The 23,305-nt window shown below is 40.1% G+C and overlaps 1 protein-coding gene across 1 annotated transcript; it reads right to left on the reverse strand.

Moving 5' to 3' along the window:
* Nucleotides 1-11,854: 11,854 nt before the first annotated feature.
* LOC137282132 (ankyrin repeat domain-containing protein 29-like) lies at nt 11,855-22,803 on the reverse strand. The gene is made up of 4 exons (XM_067813858.1): nt 22,773-22,803; nt 21,928-21,983; nt 21,444-21,552; nt 11,855-12,270 (listed from the first exon to the last, which is right to left on the reverse strand). Exons 1-4 carry the CDS (start codon nt 22,801-22,803, stop codon nt 11,855-11,857), a joined length of 612 nt encoding a protein of 203 aa, XP_067669959.1.
* Nucleotides 22,804-23,305: the final 502 nt, after the last annotated feature.

A 23,305-nucleotide genomic window follows, 5' to 3' on the forward strand; every position in this document is an offset into this window, starting at 1 on the left:
CTAGGCTTGAATATCTTCAGACTGAAGACATATCACTTTAATATTACTGAGAGAAACAGACCAACCCTAAACTGTATTCAATTACAGAACATCTCGGGTTCATTTTCATTTTAATGAAATAGCCACTGAGGTTTAACATCCAGGAACAGATTACATTTGATTGTAAAATAGCAATGCAGTTTCACAGGCTATAAGTTGCATTCAATTTCCTTTGAATCATCTGAAACAGGTTCCAGGGTAAATGTCACGGCAGGCACTTGTGTGTTCTGTAAATGTCTTGAACTATGTTTGTGAATTTTGACCCTACTGATGACACGGTAGAATCTTTGTACTCAACTATTTGATTTATCAGTCATTGTGTGATGTGGACAAATACCATGCAGTGATGTGTCTGACATTTTAAAGCCTATAACAAAATGCAGTGTCACTCGTCAGGTTCCATTGTCCTTGGTAACAAGGCCTACTATACTGCACTGTGCATGTAATGTAGCTACCCAAACCCAACCACGACAGACATGACTAATACAAACTGCTCTCTCCGGGAAATCTGCTTGCATGCTATTGTCGACAGGACTTGAATGATGATTTATTAATCGTTTTCGAACCAGCATGTCGTTTGGTGATTCCAACCGTTGTGACAATATCTGTCACCAGAGTCTTTCAATGTTGATGACGGGTGAGTATTGAAATACTAGTCTTCGAGAACGTTCATACTTGTCTTGTCCTCTGTATTGAACTGGCTTCTACACAGATACAGACGACTGTGTAACTTTGATTCACCACGGTGGTGCAGTATACTGAAAGAACTCCCGTGCAGATACATTATTCAATGCGTCGTTTACTTTCTGTCATAAATACGTGTAGTATGTAAGTTGACAATACACTGGCAAAACACTGTAACAAACACTTGTGTTCAAATAATTCGGTAAGGTTATGTGTGCACATGAAAGTTTATGAAGAAAATAATTCAATATTAATACACATGACTAATTCTGTACATTTAACAGACCTACGTTGACAGTTGCTATCACTAAAATTAACTATTCAGAAATGAATGGTGTCTGGTTCTCGCGGTTGAAGGTGGAATATGATTTCGACATGAACTGTATTCTCTTGTACACTAATTACCGCAGGTTATTACCGAGCTTCTGATTTCATAAACATAACCCTGCTTAATAGTTCCAGTGTTGTGGCAATCCATTAGGACGGAAGATGGTCACTAGAAAAACACTTTTGCAAACTTGCGATAAATCGTGGAGTGTGTGTGTGTGTGTGTGTGTGTGTGTGTGTGTGTGTGTGTGTGTGATCGTGCGTCTGTGTGATCGTGCGTGTGTGTGGTTGTGTGTGCCTGGTGTGTGTGCCTTGGGGGGAAGGGCGACCACTAGCTGGTAGAACAACCTGGCATGCGAACTGTACGTGTGAAATTGAAATTTCAATGCACACCTTTGCTGATTACCTAGCTGTTCTATCAGCAAGTACCAGCAAGTGCCATCCCACCGCCATGTAATGGCCACGGGAGGACCAAGAGTGACATGTTACATCTGACACGACACTGTAAATGTGTGATAGGACTTCTTGTATATCAATAATATTTGACGTTATCATTCTGTTAACAGTAGCATTCAAGTGGCAAGTCTGATGTTTTGCCGGAACATTGATGCAAATTTACCAATACAAACTCCACTGTCTTCTTTTCTCCTCGCGCACAAAGCTAAGTGACGGCTGACGCCACCACCATCAGTCACCATCAGTCGCCATCAGTCACCAGTGACACATCAGCTCCTTGCTTCACAAGCAGCTCAACCACATTTCTTTGTCCCCGCCATGCTACCTCCATCACCGGTGTCCTGTTCTCCCATCCTGTACTGTTGGTGTTCAGCACGCCAAGAGACAGGACAAACTCCACTGTTTTCCTGTCTCCTCCCACGCAGGCGTAGTGAAGGATGTTGTTACCGTCATCATCCACAAGTGACACATCAGCACTTTGACTCACAAGGAGTTCAACCAGATCTCTGTGCCCCCGCCCATCTACCTCCATCACTGGTGTCCTGCTCTCTAATCATCTGCTGTTGACGTCCAGCATTGAGGGAAATAATCAATATTACCTTCCACCATCAGTTCATGATCAACACTCATTATGCATGTCATACACATTGTTGGCATTTCCGTATTCAACAGTATGTAGGTGGGAGGTTGCTTAGAGTAGCGTTTAAAAACACAGCAGAACAATGTTACGGTCACTGTATGTAGCACTAGGTATGTTATCCCAGTCAACCATCACCAAGTGTCATAAGCTGCCTTCCTTTCGGTAATTGGTTTGTGCAACGTGGACACTACCTAGTGTGTTTCTCGATGCTCAATGAGAACCTTGTACATGATAGGTATAGAAAACTGATCGCTATGTGTCGATTATTCACTGTATTTGGAATATTGCTGACCAAAGCAAAATGCAAGTTTCAACGAGAAGTTTCCCCACGCTTGACTGTTCACAAGAGCACCAGTTCACCGCTCTGGGAGATATATCCCCGACAGAAGTCGGTGGCAGATGCCCTCGTAGTGGGCGACCTCGAGCGACTACTGCAGCGCAGGATACCTACATCCGCGTACATCACCAGAGTCATCGAAAAGATACGGCGATTAGTACCGCTCGACAAATACCCGGTTTGAGGAGGCTTTTGCTTACGTGCCAGAAGACCATATGTTGGCCCTGTGCTTCCCCAACAACATAGTCGACACCCAGTTCAGTTGTGCACCATCGTTTAGGTCTGGAACCTACAGAATTAGCGTAATGTTTCGTTCACTGATGAATCAAGAATCTACTGGAACCACGCGATGGAAGAATGCGGTTGTACATATGTCGACGTGAGCGTTTCCTCGACGCTTGCATTCCCCAGTTGGATAGATACGTCCGCGACAGTGTTATGGTGTGGGAAGAGATCACCTGCCGTAGGAGAACTGATCTGGTGATAATCCAGGGTAACCTGACAGTTCAACGGTACTATAGCGAAATCCTAAGCCCGCACGCCCTTCCGAACACTGATCGCCAGAGGGAGCTGTTTCAACAGGGCAATGCCAGGACCCACACAGACTGACTCTGAGAATTCATCCAGAACCACAGCAATAAAGTGCTCCCCTGGCCTTCAAGATCACCAGACTTAAACCCGATCGACCATCTCTGGGATGTCATAACTCTCAGAAAGTCGCGCAGACACTACAAGCAGAGTGGGCTGCGATTGGGCTACACGAGATTCACCAAGGCGATGCCGTGCAGTTCTGGCTGCCCACGGTGGTCACACTAGGTATTGACCACCACTCGTCTTCACGTGACACTCTCTCGACTTTCCTCGAGTTGGTGTCAAAGACGGATCAGTCTGCATTCCGAGTATTCAGCATTGTTCAGTATCATTTGGTAAATGCCGATATAGTTTCCAGTAGCACATTTGATTATATTTTGTTTGATTTGGAGGGTTAATTACGTTTATATGACCATCACTATTACTGATAGTTGAACATTTTGTTACTTTGTTCCATATTTGCTTTACATACTCACATACCAGAAGAGGTCGTCAGTAGTTTCCAGATTTTTCTCTGATAAAAAGACCAAAGCTGTGACTCTGAAAGAGTCGCATCACATGCGTCGTCAGCATATGTGGGTGTCGGGTGTTTCCTTAGAGAGAAACTTCTGTTTTCATTTTGTGTTCTTTCTAGATTGTACACTGATATGGGTAGTGAAAACAATAACCATCTCATGACCAAACATGACAGATCTTTTTACCCAAGTTATACTGACAACGTAAATCTAGAACCTTGGCGATAATCTGTCATTTCCCGTTGCGAAAGAATTACGTAATTAATATACCTTGGGAAAGGTAATCTGTCATTTCCCGTTGCGAAAGAATTACGTAATTAGTATACCTTGGGAAAGGTAATCTGTCATTTCCCGTTGCGAAAGAATTACGTAATTAGTATACCTTGGGAAAGGTAATCTGTCATTTCCCGTTGCGAAAGAGTTACGTAATTAGTATACCTTGGGAAAGGTAATCTGTCATCCCCCGACATTCATTAGCTCTTATTCTATAAACCAGATTCTTTCTTCAGCGTTGATGTCAACTAAAGAGGAGTCAGTAATAACATTACAGTTGACGATAATGCTTGTACTCTGTTAATAATGATGCATCATAAGTTAAAATACATCTACACAATAAAGCGAGTAAGGATATGCTAGAAATAGTTAAACTAACAAATATGACCACCCCTTTAGCTATTTAAAAGTTTGGTGTACCGTCAACTGAACATCAAGAAGTCTCAGTGTCTGTTTCCGCTGCAATTTTCGTGGACCCGAGTTACACTGACATACCGTGAAACACAACAGAGTGCCACTTACCATTGTATGTGTGTGTGTGTGTTCTGCCTGTTCAGCCCTCACTTTAAAGTTCAATAGATTTCTAAACATATCACGCACACAAATATCCTTCACGGTTTTGAATTCTATAGGAAATTCCCCGTGCCTTGATACCACCCACTTTAATCTAAGTCAAAACTTAAGTGCTTAAAATAACCTTTAAACAATGCTTCATCTTAAATGTCGTCATTTTTTGACAAAATACGAAATGACGATTTACAGCGTTATTTGATGCATGTCTTGAAACGTGGAAATCAGATAATTGCTGAGAGTACTGAATTTAGAAAATAGCATATCAGTGATCACTGCATGATTATCTGTTCTTCATCAGATCACTAATGATAGTTCTGTAGTTCTGACAGGTTGCCATGAACCTAGAATTTGTTGGGTTGGTTTAGAAAACCTACACAAATATATTATATATATATTAAAACACGTGACCTCATACCTACAGCTATAAGCATCTGATCTGGTATAGGCATAGTCATATCTAAATAGCAGATGACGTTATAAAAACTGAAGTAAATAATGTACACTGTGAATACAATGTATAATCCCACGCAACAAAATGACCTATTTACAATCATTACTACCACAAGTGACATTTCATGCGACATATCGTGAAACAGACTATAGATCAAGAAACCAACCCTGTGGGTGACACAGAAGCGTGTTAACCCACCCAGCAGTCGAACAGCTAGCCAACATGTGCAAGACCCTACACAAAATAGGACATGCCGATCAGATGAAATGTCCATGAGACAATGTATAAATTATAACATCATTATGCCAACATATCTATACATGCTTGAAACCACCATTAAGAGGTTACAAACAAGTTATAGAAATGATGAAATTTATCAATCTTACACCATACAAAGCATTTACAATCAAGAACCATAAGCCAGTAAATTGAGAAAACATGCAGGAAAACCAACCATACATTCATTCATACAGGTGAAACAGCACATTGCGTAAGTATTTACATTTGAATTTTTGTCTTGAACATATTTATGCCTATATTATTCAATTATTTATATTACAGTTTACTTTGCCATGTGCATAACAATTACAAATGTGTAATTACTAACCTTTAGCTAAATCCTTCTATTTATAAGACAGTCCTCATGTGCATAACAGTGGAGTGCAACTGGTTAGTAGGAACATGGCGTTGAGAAGTATATTTGAATTAAACCAATCAGATGAGAAGCTGAGCTTGGACTACTGTTGAAACAACCAAAGACAATGACATAAAAGTAGACTGATCCATAAAGCCTGGAAAACACAATGATCCAGCCCTGTGACACAGAACTGAACAGATAAGACCACAACATGATAAAGATGAACTGACAGCTAATTTTAATGAATATAATGTACAAAGAGGTCGTCTGTCGGACTACGAAACCCTGAAATGCAATTAAATAGATTAGATATAAATTTATGTCCACAATATAAAATGTCGTCAGAATTCATCCCTGTTACACACACACACACACACACACACACACACACACTCCCCGATTTAATATATATATTATATAATCGTGTGGTGATTCGTTTTTCCTCTGCGACTGTAACATGCAGGTATGTGTACATCACTATCACCTGTGGGTGGATCTACTGAAAATAAATACCAGAAACATACACACACCAATAACTTATTGCATGTTTTGTATGAGCCAGATCCATCTTAATCTATATTAATAATAATTAATCCCGATTATTCAGCTCAAGAAATAACAACTCTACTTCCAAGTGGAAGTGGATTATTTTAACCCAGGTCACGAATTACGTTGAATATTTCGCATTCCACATATGTCGATAAAGTAACCGATAATGATTTTCCAGGATAATGTTTCCATTATCGTGACTTCAGAGTACCTTCCCTTCATAACTACAGCGCAACATCGTCAAAGTTGGGTCGACTGACATGATGTGATGTGTCATGAAGAACAGTACTTACTCGACCTTCAATCTGTGGATTTGTTTCAGAAAACCTTAAGTATTTGTAGTCCTTTCCCATTTCCCCGCGATTTCGTAGTCTACTGGGCAGTTTCGTAATGTACAGGTCCAGGGAAATTTGAAACCAGGAAGTACAGATTGAGATTTGTTGCCATTATGTGAATGTGTCCTTGCCTCATTTAGCCTCGTTTTGGTACAGATGTGAATATTCGTGAGACCTCTTTAAGAATGGTCTATAGCTCAGTACATGTGCATGGGGAGACATGTGCATAGCAAGATGTAGGAAATTAAAAATAGATACAACGCAGTGAGTTGATAATTCATAAGAAATTGTCAAAGTTTCACTGCAGCGTGACGCCACGACTGACGCAAAACCATGCACGACAACCGTAATTATCGGCTCTTATGGTCTCTTTTTACTTACAGTTAAAACGATGAAACTCGTATAACAAAACACAGACAGCCAGAATCATTCTGATGACTTACACCTAATATTCCTATTTACATACAACCTATCACTGAATCAAGGGAAGAGTCAAGTCATTTTGTAAAGAATCGGTAAACTGTTGTGATATCATACGTCAACATTGTTGTATTTATCATAAGTTACCATGTGTTCATGAGTTTGATACGGAGATTTATCATGTGTCCTAGTTATATATCAAACTCGCGGACACATGGTAACGAATTTATCTCGACGAGCACCCTCATTAAATTCTTTAAGTCTGGATTGAACGAATGAGACAATGAAAATGGCGGCCGCTTGTATCTGCCTGTGCCTGTATCTGTGTACCTTTTTCTTATTTGTGAACACACAATGTGTCGGTTCATTCCACTGCATTCGACACAAAAAGTTTGGTCTAGTAGCATGCAACGGTACCAAACTGAAACATAACATTATATACAAATTATGCACATCGCTAGCTGAAACGGCGATTTGCTATATGCGTTCGAACGGTCATGTCGCAAACATTCCACCGTAGAAAGGGTGTAATCAAACGTGAGAAACCCACACTGCCATTCATTGACTAATCTTTGTATAGTATGGAACTCTGAAATAACACATAACAACACAAGCAACGGTTAATATGTTATCATCAAACTTTCATCAACTTTTGGTCACTCGAGGTTGGTCAGCATGACCTGTATTTGAATGCACAAACTTCAATGATGACACTCGCATTAGACGAAGCGAGAGGTTACTGTCGATGTGTCGATGTTCTACAACAGGTAAACACATGGACACAGCTGTGGTGAATGTGAGGTTGACTTTGGTAAAATGTTATATTTGTGGTATTTGTGGCCTGGGTGTTGTAGCATTTCTATCGCTGGCCGCTTGTCCGGTGGAAGGTAACGCATCGATCATGATCGCCGCTTGGAAGTGTCGCGGCGGACTCGGGGACCGAGCGAGAAAGCAAGTCGTTTTGGGTCGCTAGCATCAAGACAGGACTTGTAGAGGATGGGAGAAAATAAAGTGAATTTGTGCTCGTTTATTCTGGATGGCTTGTCACATACGTTTTTTCTCAAAGTCGCCAACTTGCTGTTAAAAACAGAGAGACAATATGTATACACTCTTGTGGTCAATGACAGCCATAATTTGAGCTGCACCGATGACATCTCGTCAATATCGTGACCCCAGTGCCACGGATAGAGTGATTTTTGTACACTGTGGATAAAAGGGCCCGTGAGTCTCGTTCTGCTGTACTTCCGGTTACGAGCTTCCGGTGACAGGCTTAATACTGCTCCAGTACATCAATGCGCAGTTAGCTATGCGACTCATAAAATACTATAGACGACTTCTCTCGATGTGACAGCCCTTTACCTTTGGCAAACATGGTAATATGTTTTGGTTTCGGCTGCAACCACCTCGGTGGTCGCGACACGTTCAGTTGTTTTTCAGATTTCCGGAGGAAAAGAGAAGTTTATGGGGATGTTTATCGAAGTAATTTAACTAAGACCATTCAAAATAAAGTAACATGGGTACCGTACGTAGCGTGTATCGATATGTGTTCAAAATATGTCCACCACTATCTGGTCCTTGTTTTTAGTGTATAAATTAAACTCTTACTCTGACAATATAGCTAAGCCAAATACTATTGAAGTCCCTATCTTTTAGGAACTCTCAGGAGGAGTAAAAGTGTTATCCAGTTATTAGTGTGACACCCTGCAATAATGTTTGATGGTACGGAACTAGCCACAGAATGCATCAAGCTACTAAAAACAAACAAGGTTTACCCCACTGTTGAAACAGTGTCCACATGTACATAGGCCCACTGTATGAGTACTAACCACATGGACGCTGACAAGCACCAGATATACAGTATGGGAGATTAGGCTGGGTGTATCAGGTACGCCTGATTCTGATGTTGTCTCTACGTTTGGCCCAGGAGTAAATACCTATGTGTTAGTAATTCCAAACACCACATCGTATAGTAAAATGTACTTGACTACGATCTGCTTAAATACGCGGCGTGTGTGTGTGTGTGTGGAATGAAATGACATCATTCACCATTCATTGGTGTTTATAAGTAAAATTCAACACTAGCAATAAAGGCTCAGGTCTTGGGTCTGTATGTAGTGTCTATTGCATATAAGTATTGTTGCTTTACAGGAAATCCATTTAATGTTTCAGGCGACTAGACAGATCAGAAAATGACAGAATTTGCTCCTGTCATTTTCAGAATGGGGATAAAAGTAACAACCCTCCCCTCTTTCCTCACATTGAGGGCAAGCTTTTCCAGTATGAGGACCTTACACCCAAAATGTTTTTAGCATCTGTCATGTGCTTCCTGTAGAAACAAAACAAAAGAGTTCCTTTTCTTCAGTTGCGTTTAGTACAGTTTGCTCACTTGCTGCCTTTCCAAATATTATTTACTTCAAACACGTATCAACGTTTTATCATTCTCATGCATATCATGGTGACTAAGTTATATCAACAATTGGTAACTGATATTGTAGACTCTGTGTAAAAAAAGAAATACACATTACATTTCTGCAGCATGAAACATACCAAGCTTCATAATTTGTTTATTTTCCAAAAGAGTCCAACGTCTTACATAACATCAGTGTAATGTTCATAATTCATGAGGTGTACATAATAATATTCCAAATGCCAAATATTTAAGTAACTAATATTTGCACTTGTATTCGTAAACTGAAGTCTGCAAAATGACATGGTATCACAAATTGATCATTAATTCACCTAATACAGTCTTGTCAGTCTGAGACGTACTTAATGTTAACTGCAAATATATAATAACGACAATTTTACCATAATAACTGTAGCCATAATTAGTGAGTGAGTTTAGTTTTACCCTGTACTCTGTACTCCGCAATATGGCGGCGGTCTGGAAAATAATCTAATCTGGACCAAACAATCCAGTGATCAACAACATGAGCATCGATCTGCGCAAATGGGAACCGATGACGTGTCAACCAAGTCAGCAAGCCTGACCTCCCGATCCCGTTAGAAGCCTCTTACGACAAGCATAGTAGCCTTTTATGGCAAGCATGGTTTGCTGAAGGCCTATTCTATCCCGGGACCTTCACGGGTAGTAGCCATAATTAAGCCATTAAAACACATAAATTTATTTCTGTTGGAACTAGAAAGTTCAAAATCCGTTTAATCACAGGTTGCAAACTAGCATGGTTACGCCATAACATTCACACCTGCCTGCATCAAGCTTAACACTCTTCTAAACGCTGAGATTACAAAGCTTAAACAAGAGTTTGTTTCCCTTGAAAATGATGTCCAGCAACTGCGTCAAAGACGGCATCGCTTTTCCATTGATGACATCAAAGACAATGATGAAAAGGCATAATCTGTCATAATATTCCTGTTTTATAATGACTAGGTTGAAACACTCTATGCACTGGACAAGAGATTACCTAATGTGTTATTACCTAATTGTTATTTTTAAATAACATTTATCAGTCCTAAAACAATGATTAAGGGCCACAAAATAGAAAACAGAGTATCTTTATGTTCTAAGTAAAATGACCCCTTTTGTAACGGTTGATCTATAAAGAAAAATCGCAGAATTGTATTTAGCTTAGGATAAAAATTGTTTAACAAAAGATCATAGAATCAGCTCGCTATTATTGGTTTGTATTACAGGTGGTATGCACATAAATGAAACACCGAGCTAGAACATGTCAGTTTGGTCCAAACGCTCATCTCGTACCGTGCGTGTATTTGTTTTACTGTTCCAGCTACTGCGCTTACCCCCCTGTAACACAGACCAATAACAGCGATTTGAATCTATAATTCAGTTTATGATGGTGGCCGACTTCCAGGCCTCGTCTACGTCTGTCATTGAGTCTACCATCGTCCACATAATATTGTCGCTTTTTATTCTCCCATGAAACCCATAATGGGTTTTTTTTCAGACAAATTCAAATCGGTGAATCATCCTTCAACAAAAAATTCCCTTAGGTGGTAACACACACCTCCACTCGCGGTGGACACCATTTCACGTTGAACACAAAACCACGGTAAACCACAGTAAAAGCAGTCAGCAGGGTAAGAAAAAACACCAATTGCTTCTTGATAGGGTCTACAAAAGAACTTTCTCGTAACGCAGTTATCAACAACATGAACATCAATCGACGCAACTGGGACACCATGGCACGTGCTTGCCGGATCAGAGGATCCCTTCAGTCCCATCTTACGGCAAGTATGAGTTACTGCGCAGTACAAACGGAGCAGAAAAAAATCGACTTTTTATCCCCATTACATAACTGCGGACAACATTTGACAATTTAAAGCCGCATAAGTATGCGAGTTTGAATTGACGTCATCGGAAAGGAAAATTGATGTCAACATCTATGGATTTGACACTGCCCATTGTTCCAGTTTCATGAAAGATTGCAAAAACATGACAGAGGCAAAACAACATGTTCTTCAGCAGTATATCATATTGTCTGTACAGTCACATTTACTGCTCTTCTCTATGCCCACGTTTGATCCCTTCATTCCAAGATTACCCCAGAAGATCCGGATTAGATTTGGGCTTCCGTAAGCTCTGCATGTCATAAGAGGCGACCAATTAATATGGGCGGGTGGTGAGGTTCGCTGACTTTGTTGACACGTCATCATATCCCAACTACATAGGGCGATCTTCGTCATGTCAGCAACTAGATTGTCTGGTCCAGACAGTGAGATGGAAACAAACATTTTGTTGTTGTCAGTTTCACGATTAATGAGGAAGTTAGTTCACATAATTAAAACAGAACTACATCACGAGATGCAGGGATCACATACCAACGACATATCATCAATACTTACAGTTAACAATATCCTTACCTGATTCTGTCAAGTTCCATAAACAACAAAATGTCTGAAAATGTTCTCAACAAGTTTTATTTCAGCAAGTATCCTCACCTTCATAACAAAATTATAAACAACGCGACGACGTGAACGGCACAGACCACGACAGCGTCAGCAGCGACATGTCCTCCATCATTGTCTACATCAACACTACCGTCACTTCACTGTGCACCACGTGACACCAGGAGATCCGACAGTTGACGATGTCCCCAGAGTCTCGCCAAGTCGGCGGCTGTCTCCCCGAAGTTGTTCCTGGCGTTGACGTCCACCGCGTCCAGAGACAGGACAAACTCCACCGTCTCCCTGTCTCCTGTCATACAGGCGTAGTGAAGGATGTTGTTACCGCCATCAGTCACCAGTGACACATCAGCGCCTCGACCCACAAGCAGCTTCACCATATCTCTGTGTCCCCGCACTGCTGCCTCCATCACCGGCGTCCTCCCGACTACATCTCTGCTGTTGACGTCAGCCCGACCTGTGTCCAGGATCTGCTTCACCTCCACCAGGTTCCCCGCCCTGCAGGCGTCACGGAGGTCGTCGTCTGCCCGGGCGTCTCTACGTGCGGGAGTCGTTATTACTGTAACACAAAGTAAACTCTGTACACAGGTCGGACATCTTTACCTTACAGCTACATTGTTCACATCTTACACTGATGATACAAAACTCTCGATACAAAATGTATACATGTGTCATGGCTGACAACAAACTGTCAGGGAATGACAAGAACTAGTTCATACTTTAACACGTTAGATACTTACATCATTAGAATGTAAACTGACAGTTCTAACACAGTTTTGTGAGTATGTGCACAGTTTCCTCCCTACTACAACACACGTGTTCACGAATAGTGTCTGACCCTCTGACAAATCTGGTAGATTAATTAACCCGCCAGCCCCAGTGTCCGACTGAATATTTCACAATGTCTTTGTGTGAAGTTCTTCCTTGCGGCATGTGATACTTGTTTGCTGTTTATACATTTTATGTTTGTTATCATATAATGTTAATAATTTCAATGCCAAATATAAGAAATGTTAAATCTGAAATGTTTGTTTAACTTTATTCTGTGGGTCCTGTTAATTTTCAGTGGGTCAGACAGAAATCTGAAACTTACAGGACCCAATGTCCTGTTACTTTGAAACACCTTCGTGAACTCTGCAACACATGTGACATTGTCTCCACCCACCTCGTGTATCAGGTCTTGAGGGGGTCCCAGACTTCCGTGTGTCCCTACTCGTGGCTGCGGAGACAAAAAGGAGGGTTACAAGCAACACCAGATTCATTACAATAAATTATATTACATTATATTGTTGTTTAATTACATTTATCATCGATGATGTTAAATTACAAATATATAACATATATGTCAATGAGAAGAAAGCATAAAATTAATTTCTATACAGGGGTAACTTTAAAAGCCATGCAGTTTTCCAGTAGATGACACCGGTGTTGTGTTTAGAAAGGACAAAGGTTTCAGACAGATCTGACAACCTGACACTATGAATACACAGTCCGACTAGCGACTACCATATCTGCTTCGCAATACCCTCCCACCTACCAGGTACATCAGACTTCAATGTTGGTCCAGATCTTAGTGCTTCCGTCTCGCTCCAGGCTGTAACACAGAATATGCCATGTAGAACACACTTCAACACAAAATATGTCATGTAGAACACACTTCAACACAGAATATATAATGTAGAACACACTTCAACACAGAATATATAATGTAGAACACACTTCAACACAAAATATATCATGTAGAACACACAACACAGAATATGTCATGTTATAGACTTCAACACAGGACTCATATATTGCCCAGGAAACAACTCACTGCAACAGTGTAGAAGCATAAACATATGTTGACTTGCAGTGGTATTATTATGTATTATTATGTATGGTGATATTATTATGTATGGTGGTATTGTTGTGTTATTAATTCTAATACATTCACCTGAACTGACATCATATATATCAACTTATATATGTACGCTACCTTGGCTCTCTGCCTTCTTCTCTGTGACTGGACCTGTAAATGACAAAACAAACTTCCAATCAACTGCAATTATTATATGTTTATATGTATGAGATCCAGTCACCCGCACGGCAGTCTCCCCTGGCAACGTATCTCATATCTACTGACACTACTGATCTAGGGATGACTGGAATGGGGTCCGTCAACTCGGAGGTTTAGTGATTATGTCCTTGTCAGAATATTGTCGTAGTGTTTTACATACAGAAGCTAAATGAACATAGTTCACATGAAATATTCAGACTCAGGACGTTCATTTATTGTTTATTAGGAACAGTGATATACAAAAAAGAGCGACGAATGTCAAACACACTCTACTTTGATATGTACCGTGTTTGTAAATCAGAATATTGCTATGTTTTTTAAAGTAACCACACTTCAGATGCCGTTCAATGTAAAACATGGACACGTAGAATAGTCAATGTAAATGCAGCCTTGAGAGCACGTTTTATTTCTAAAGTCTATCAACAGCCTATCATGTTAGATTTATTAGTTTTTTCAAATGTTTATGAACAGAGCAAACTGGAGAAAGGTAATGGTGGCGGCTGTTTACTGGTGTCAGGAGTTTCTCCACGACCCCACAAGTTTCACAGGATTTTCTACTCACGAAGCTACCATGCACACGAGCTCTCAATCCAGGGTTCCAACAGGCATGGCAGACCGAAATTCTCTGACCTTGCCCTGACCTTTCCCTGATAAGTACAGATTTTCTTCTGACAATATATTCAAGTGTAAAACTATCCACCTTCCTCCCCTGCAGCCAGTCCCAAACACTTATAATTTCATACGTGTCATACGTTCATGCAGTAGATTCTAATATGGTATCCAGCCACATTTTAACATGCAAGTACCTGCTGCCTGTATCCTACAGGAGTATTGTCCACTCAGCTCTGTTCATAGCTGCACCTGTTTAACTAATGGTTGGAACTACAGTGATAACAAACTTAGCCCGCTACCGTCCTCACACAACAGACACATCTCACTGTCAGCCTGGAAATGCCCAGACCAGCGACAATGGTCGCGCCAAGGTGCGAGTTCTGACGTCATTGTGACGTGTCGTGTGAGGAGCTGCACCGAGTTTGGCGCTCTGTTGCAACCCCCCACGCTAATGAATGACCATCCCCACTCCCTTCCCCAAACCGCCACGCCTGGAATAAAATCTGCCCGATTTACCGCAGTCAACATGTAATATGCTGCTTCATCATGTATTGCAGATGTTGGTGACATTGATAATAAGTTGTCTGTACAATATGTCTACTGTAACACAGGGTAAGACTGACCGTTGTCTGTGCAATATGTCTACTGTAACACGGGGTAAGACTGACCGTTGTCTGTACAATATGCCTAGTGTAACACAGGGTAAAACTGACCGTTGTCTGTACAATATGCCTAGTGTAACACAGGGTAAGACTGACCGTTGTCTGTACAATATGCCTAGTGTAACACAGGGTAAGACTGACCGTTGTCTGTGCAATATGTCTACTGTAACACGGGGTAAGACTGACCGTTGTCTGTACAATATGCCTAGTGTAGCACAGGGTAAAACTGACCGTTGTCTGTACAATATGCCTAGTGTAACACAGGGTAAAACTGACCGTTGTCCGTACAATATGCCTAGTGTAACACAGGGTAAGACTGACCGTTGTCTGTACAATATGCCTAGTGTAACACAGGGTAAGACTGACCGTTGTCTGTGCAATATGTCTACTGTAACACGGGGTAAGACTGACCGTTGTCTGTGCAATATGTCTACTGTAACACGGGGTAAGACTGACCGTTGTCTGTACAATATGCCTAGTGTAACACAGGGTAAAACTGACCGTTGTCTGTACAATATGCACAGTGTAACACGGGGTAAGACTGATCGTTGTCTGTACAATATGCCCAGTGTAACACAGGGTAAAACTGACCGTTGTCTGTACAATATGCCTAGTGTAAGGGAAATGCAAATGCAACAGTATAAAAAAAACATCAAATGTCGTAATGATTTATCACCAGGTGTAACTGACGTCACGTTTTGTGACGTACGTTCTGTTACATTCAACAAACCCTGACGCGTGGTGCACACACCAAACAATTACAGCAAAAATAGTAACAATCAATGGAACAGCATATATGTGTTTGATGCTCTCGACAGTGCTCCTGACATTAATCACATGATTGTCTGATCTAGGCACCACTATTTACGCATTCAAAAGCGTTATCAATGAAGATCCGGACTAGAAATGATCTTCAGTAACCCATGTTTGTCGTCAGGTCAAATCGGGTTGTCAGGCCGGCTAACACATATCATCATTAACCTATTTCCGGAGATCGAAGCTCATGCGTTTGGTCACTGGATTGTTTGGTCCAGACTCCACTATTTTCACGTCGAAGCCACATAGCTGGAATATTGCTCAGTGCGGCGTTAAGCAACAGCCAATACCAAGTCATTGCTACGTCATTGAGACTATACCTAACTGAACCCCAACTCTAGCATTGTGTACTAGCACTGTTTCCAGTAATTTGGTTGACAGATAATATTCTGAAACTGTATTGGCTGCAATCAGAACTCAAACGCGCATTACAAAATATTTTTTATTTTAAGTGTTTTCTTGTATGCATATGCCTCTGGACGTTAACAGTGAGAGGGATAACACCTTCTCAGATTACCTACATTAACGTTTTCTTAACCACGAGATTAGTGCAATAGTTTGACCAGCGTGCAGCAGTTACATGTATACACAAACTATATGCGTGGCTTGTGTAAACACACATTCAGGAAAAATGCGTGTTTATGGTGTTGCGGTTATCACAACCTTTTCCTGAGAAGGGGAGGTAACTCGTGACAGACCACATTGAATTTGCAAGATGATATAACATACCATAAGATCATTCTTTACTAGCCCGAGAAAAAACTGTGTTGCATCATAAGTAGTTCTCCAGTTTTTCTTTCAGAATGTACTTATACATTCCTAATGGTAACCATAAAACTATTTTTAAACAAGTCCTCAGGATATTAATACATCAACAGAGTACACAAACATAGATATTGACTACAATATTATCAATTTAAAGACACGTCATTCCGTGAATTATGTGTGGCTATAAAGCTGTTCTGCATTGGGGGTCTGGTGAGGTGTTCAGTATCATAAGGCTATAAAGCTGTTCTGCGTTGAGGGTGGGGTGAGGGACTCAGTATCATGAGGCTACAAAGCTGTTCTGTATTGGTGGTGGGGTAAGGTACACAGTGTCATGTGGTTATAAAGCTGTTCTGTAGTGGGTGATCTCATATTGGTTGTACATAATAGAAACAAATAATATTTCTGAAACGTCGCCGATAAATCTACAATCGCTTGGGATGTTTCGAAAATACACGTACAGGAACGCCGAAGAGCGCTTTCCGCCATGTTAGAAAGGGTTTACAAAAATACTTTTCGCGAAGGACGGTCTTGAGACGCCTATTTCATCATGTATATTTCATATTCAGCTGCGACAAATGCATCATTCAATTCCCCATAAATTTTAGAATGAAATTACAACTGGTCTCTGTCACCAATACCAACCGTCAAGATAAAACGAAACGAAATACATTGGGTGTGAAAACGAAAGGCTGCCCTTGTTTCAAATGTAAACAAAAAAAAATGTGATTTTACATTTTAACATTTTCTGAATGTTTCCGACATCCTGCCGTCTATTCATTGCTTTGAATAGCTCAGTACCTTTGGTATATGCATGGGAAGAGTATCGTAGCAAGATATAGGAGATTAAATGTAGATATAACTCACTGATTTGATAATTCAACTAAAATGTCAAAGTTCCCGAGCAGCGTGACGTCATGACAGACGCAAAACCACACACAATGATAACGGAAGATCTGTTTAACAATACACAGATATCAGGATCATTCTGATTGCTTACATCTCATTGTTATCCACAAACGATCGTTGTATCAAAGGAAAAGGGCTCGCAAAATCCTGTTTACTCTTGCTAGCTAAGCCGCCATTTTGTAAGAAATCGGTCATTGGTAGTGATGTCAACATTGTAGTACAAACTAGGCAATTTCTTTGAGGTGAAGGTCGGTGTCTTGTTCATTCAAATTGTTTGTGCGCGTTTGTCGAAAACTTTTTTATGAGTCACTACCATTTTAGATTTTAGATAAATTGTTTATACAGTTTTACTATCACAGTTTTAGATAATATAATCCATTCATATTTGATTAAAACAGTTGTGATGACAGTATATCAAACTCTAAAGATATTCATATAAAATTATTTAAAATATATAATCGATGTCAGATATTAATATTATTGTGTAGGTAAACATAATGTGTACATACTTTAGATATACTAGTATACTTCTATAAACTAATGCACCTAAGCTACATATGAAGGTATGATTGTATGATGAGATGAATTGCTAGAATTCATATTGCACGTACCGTAGAGTGGCACAGATGTAGAATGTTAAATAGTATTCATTTCGTATATGTTTATGTTAAGGTGTGGCAAACGTATTTCCTGACCTCTGTGACGTCAGTCTGGGACAAAGTGCCATACACTCGGTGAGGGTTCTTTCACTCTGCATTGTAAATAACTGTGTTCCACGCTTGTATATATGATGCTTTACGGTCATCTTGAATATAAACATTATAAGCATATATCCAAACTGATATATTCTCTTTGACCTGGGTAATCAATAATTATTGTATTGATTATATGAAGTGGATAGTAGCATTTATTGCTAAGTCTCATCTGTATCGGTCCCTGACGTACTGTTGCATATTTTAAGACAATGTCTTTATTTCCACAGGGCCTTCTTCCATGAGTTTGCCAATAAAACTGACGTCTACTGTGATCTGTTTGCCTTTGAGGTATATACAAAACCATTCCGGTTGCACTGGCGTCGTCGGCCCGATTGTAGCTGTTCAGGAGTGACAGTGGTGCACGCAGTGACAAGGGACAAGGATGGACAATAACTCTTCATAGATGGAACGGACAAAGGTCTGGGCATCGTTGAACCATACTAATCAAGTGTAACCACACCAGACATTTTTGTTACACACAAGTTTCGGCCTTGAGCTTACTACACATTTAAGACTACATTACTATAGTTGAGACACTTGTATTGTGCAAGTGATACTGAACCTGTACGAAACGCTTGTCACATTCTGTATTACAATGTGCATTTTGTCAGCGATCTATACGAAGAGATGAAAATACCTTTGCTGTGAGCAAGCTAGCCTAAATTTGTCTTGGATTACTTTCTTGTACGTAATAATCTAGCCTTGCCTGCCATGCATTTGCTTTCTGTCTAGTACACTTTGTTTACAGTTTTGATCACACCGGCCGGTAAAAACCAAGCAATCTCTTCCTTCTCACTGAGTGCTAAACGTCTGAGACCTGCATTACTTAGGGTTTTTCTTACACACCAAGTTAATGTGATGTAACTGAAACATTGTTCACAATGACAGTAAACCCGGCTCGACTGTTCCTGGAGTCGGTCGTTACTGCTTACATCAATGTGTTAATTAGCTAGTTTGATGTGATTTAGTTGTGACGTTGTAAGTCCTCTATTATTACTGAATATTACTTGATGTTCGACATCTGTGTGTCCGAATACATTATAATTGTGCTTTTTGTGTGAAATATGTATGCCTGATTAGCACCTACTTGTCACTCAAATACCTTGAATAAACCATCAAGTATAATGTAGTTCCACAATAAAATACCTAAACTAGATTAGATTCAATTGATAACTAGGTAAGGTGTTTTTGGTTGTTACTCGTGGCTGGTCATATAGTCTGTGTTATCTCTTCAGACCTTTACTCCTGGTTACTCATTGTCGATATCTATCCTTTTCTTCTTCTTTTCCCGCGCATTTTTTTTCGGCAGCGGTGGCAAAGATTACGTTTGCACATCCTGACTAACAATTGCACCAGCACTGCATACTTAGTAACTTGTTGTAGTTCTCATTGTGAGTAGGGTATCACTAGAAACATATGTAATCATAAATATTTGACTTAACGTAGTCTGACGGTTTGGGGGCAATTCATTTTGTTTCAGAGCAGATGTTAAGTGCCACCAGGGTCTATATGAGCAGATGTTAAGTGCCACCATGGTATATATGATCAGATGTTAATTGCCACCAGGGTATATATGATCAGATGTTAAGTGCCACCAGGGTATATATGATCAGATGTTAAGTGCCACCAGTGTCTATATGAGCAGATGTTAAGTGCCACCAGGGTATATATGATCAGATGTTAAGTGCCACCAGGGTCTATATGAGCAGATGTTAAGTGCCACCAGAGCATATATGATCAGATGTTAAGTGCCACCAGGCTATATATGATCAGATGTTAAGTGCCACCATGGTATATATGAGCAGATGTTAAGTGCCACCAGGGTATATATGAGCAGATGTTAAGTGCCACCAGGGTATATATGATCGGATGTTAAGTGCCACAAGGGTCTATATGAGCAGATGTTAAGTGCCACCAGAGCATATATGATCAGATGTTAAGTGCCACCAGGGTATATATGATCAGATGTTAAGTGCCACCATGGTATATATGAGCAGATGTTAAGTTCCAGCAGGGTTTTTATGAGTAGATGTTAAGTGCCACCAGGGTATATATGATCGGATGTTAAGTGCCACAAGGGTCTATATGAGCAGATGTTAAGTGCCACCAGGGTATATATGAGCAGATGTTAAGTGCCACCAGGGTATATATGAGCAGATGTTAAGTGCCACCAGGGTATATATGAGCAGATGTTATGTGCCACCGGGGTTTTTATGAGCAGATGTTAAGTGCCACCAGGGTATGGCAGCAAGGTTACATGTAAGTTCAGACAAATAGTTGACATTGAATGCATATTATCATGATAACACTCTCCAAGAAATCGTCTCTGAATTTCTCTATTTTAAGCCTTCTTATAGCGGAAATGAAGCATAATTTTAAATTCCCATTCGTGAAAATAATCTGTTTTGCGATCCTTGCAGGTTATACAGGAATATACATCTGGAAATACAAGTGGAACTGTTGGTACGTCATGATCATCACCGTTAACAAGTCATCATGAAAATTGTTGCTTGAAACCGGTGAAACATTTAAAAGCCGAGTTTGACTAATGCTTCATGCTCACAGACTTAATCACAAATAAAGATGTCGTTCTTGTTTGAAGTACGTCTGAAGTTCGGTTTGGTGCTGGTCCTGAAATAACACGAGTCGGTCACAAAAGGAAGAGGTCATTTCGTGTTCTAGCTGCAGATGCAATACACATGCTGATGATAGGGTTGTTGACTTGCTTATTTCATTGTAGATAGCAATGCTAGGGAATGCTGTCGGTCCTGTGTGATGCTGCTGTGTATGTTTGTTGGATTGTGGCAAACAGACACATGGTGGCGAGAGTCAGACATACCTTCACAGTGACAGTGACTCTCTCAGCTGTTTGTTCGGAGCGGTGCCAGTGGTAGTGATGTATCAGAGACTGAATGTGCTGCTATCTGTTCATGATAAACACCTGTTCAAGTTGTCACTTATTTTCGAGGGTCACCTGGCCGGTGTACTTAGGTTCAGGGGAAGTGACTCCCATCTGTTCTACATTTCTGATTAGGAAACTAATATTCATGGCACTGATTTTGAATACAAAATTAGTACAATCTATTGCAGCGTTTTCAAATGTTGTATTATGATGTCATAGGCGACTGTTGTAGTAACTGTCGTCAAGGGTTACCTTTCTGGTGTGAGATCTCAAGTCTGTGCATCCTCTTTGTGGTGGCCTTTAATTCCTGCCTCATGTCAGCGAGTGGTCTTCTCAGATCAGTGACCGTTCCAGACGTGTGCTGCAAGACATGGTTAGATGTGAATGAATGGGTAAGAATGCTTAATCAGTAGTAACAGCCTTGTATTTGTTCGCGATGACGGTAAATGAATAGCATCAATTAATTTAACAACTTCTTATTGCATCCAGCAGCAACTAATATTTTCTGACATTGTCTGTTGATTTAAAGTCTATGTGTATTTGAGAGGTATATATGTCAGCCACATTGTCAGGTCAAGATCTCGTATTGTCAAGGGCCTGCCTGTTTTCCATGTATACATTTCCAACTCTATCAACACCAGGTTGGATTTGTGCATGGTGTCATTTGGAGATTTTGAACATCGGCAACAAGACAGTCTGACTGTAATGATTTTCAAACGTATCAAATTGACAATACCTTTGGTTTACTGGCGTCTCCTGTTTGTCTGTGGACACCTTCAGGTTCTGAAAGATCTGTATTTGTAAGAAATATATTTACAAGTCACGTTCTCAAAAGAACCAGCATCGTTTTGTCATTATGAAAAGACAGGAACACACTACATTATCACATGCTAACGCTTCCACACTGTAAATAGGAGATTAAACGTGATCAGATTAAGTGTGGCCAGGTTACGTTTATTATTAAATATCATTATGCAGCATCCTGTTCAAATAATCAAACTGTGTTTTGATGGAGAGAACAGGAGTTAACAAGACTGACTGCTCGACATGTGGTTTGTGCAGGATTAATATTGTTCCATGACAGTGCCAGCACCCGACATAACCGGAGATGGTATGAAGCAACTGCTATTCCGCAAAAGTAGAACGTGATATCAGCAAACATTGGATTCAGTTATATTATGACTAAACCTTACTAATGACCAACATAACTAAAGAATAACGTATTGAACAAATTACGTAGTAGCATTATACGTAAAGGACTGTGGAGATTATGGTTCAGAAGTTAATTTCTACAGAGATCAACGTTAGTACAACTCTAGCTCCCTACATGCGGACCTTTATCAGATCAAGGCAAGTCAAGACTTCACAGCTCCTACCATTTGTCCACCTGGCTTCATAACATGTACTATCACAGTAACTACTAGTGGCGTAATGTACTTCAACCTCAGTAATTGTAAACATTCAAATAGCATACATGTGTATTTTCTCCTTGTCCATATTATGTATCCCTTGTTTGTTAACGGTGTTATCATCTTCTGCAAGATGGAATTGGAGACAAATACCGATCCTGTTCCAGCTCACCTGTGTCATCCTCATCACCAGCTTCTGTCATTGTATCTGTTGCTGAAACTGAAACAATAACGTCTGCAGCTATAGGATTTCCAGTTTTACAAGTGACATTTAAATAAGATCATAATATTAACTAGACACAAATTCTGATGATTTATAGACTGAAGTGAAAAATGGCTAAAGTATGCCAACTGTTCAAGACCTATTTTTTGTGAATGTATTTGATGAGATGAACAAATTGAAGTGTCTTTGACATCTCATGTATCCCTTACATTTCCACAGTAAATAGAACGCCTGGAACAGCAGGATCTATCTATCTATCTATCTATCTATCTATCTATCTATCTATCTATCTATCTATCTATCTATCTATCTATCTAGCTATCATCTATCTATCTGTCTATCTATCTATCTATCTATATATATGTGTGTGTGTGTGTATGTATGTATGTATGTATGTATGTAAGTAGTATAGGGAATGATAGTCCGAAAACACTTTTCAAAAACCCCTCTAAAAAGCCTCATTTACTAAATGAGGCTTTGGT

The sequence above is a fragment of the Haliotis asinina genome, chromosome 4 (assembly GCF_037392515.1).
Source record: "Haliotis asinina isolate JCU_RB_2024 chromosome 4, JCU_Hal_asi_v2, whole genome shotgun sequence".
NCBI classification, from domain to species: Eukaryota; Metazoa; Mollusca; class Gastropoda; order Lepetellida; family Haliotidae; genus Haliotis; species Haliotis asinina.

Coding starts and splice junctions, on each gene's coding strand:
- LOC137282132 (XM_067813858.1), bottom strand. CDS start 22,803: ATGACAGAAGCTGGTGATGAGGATGACACAG. Junction 21,553..21,927: donor GAGACGCCAGTAAACCAAAG/GTATTGTCAATT, acceptor CATGTCTTGCAG/CACACGTCTGGAACGGTCAC. Junction 12,271..21,443: donor TGAGATCTCACACCAGAAAG/GTAACCCTTGAC, acceptor TTTGTGTTACAG/TAATAACGACTCCCGCACGT.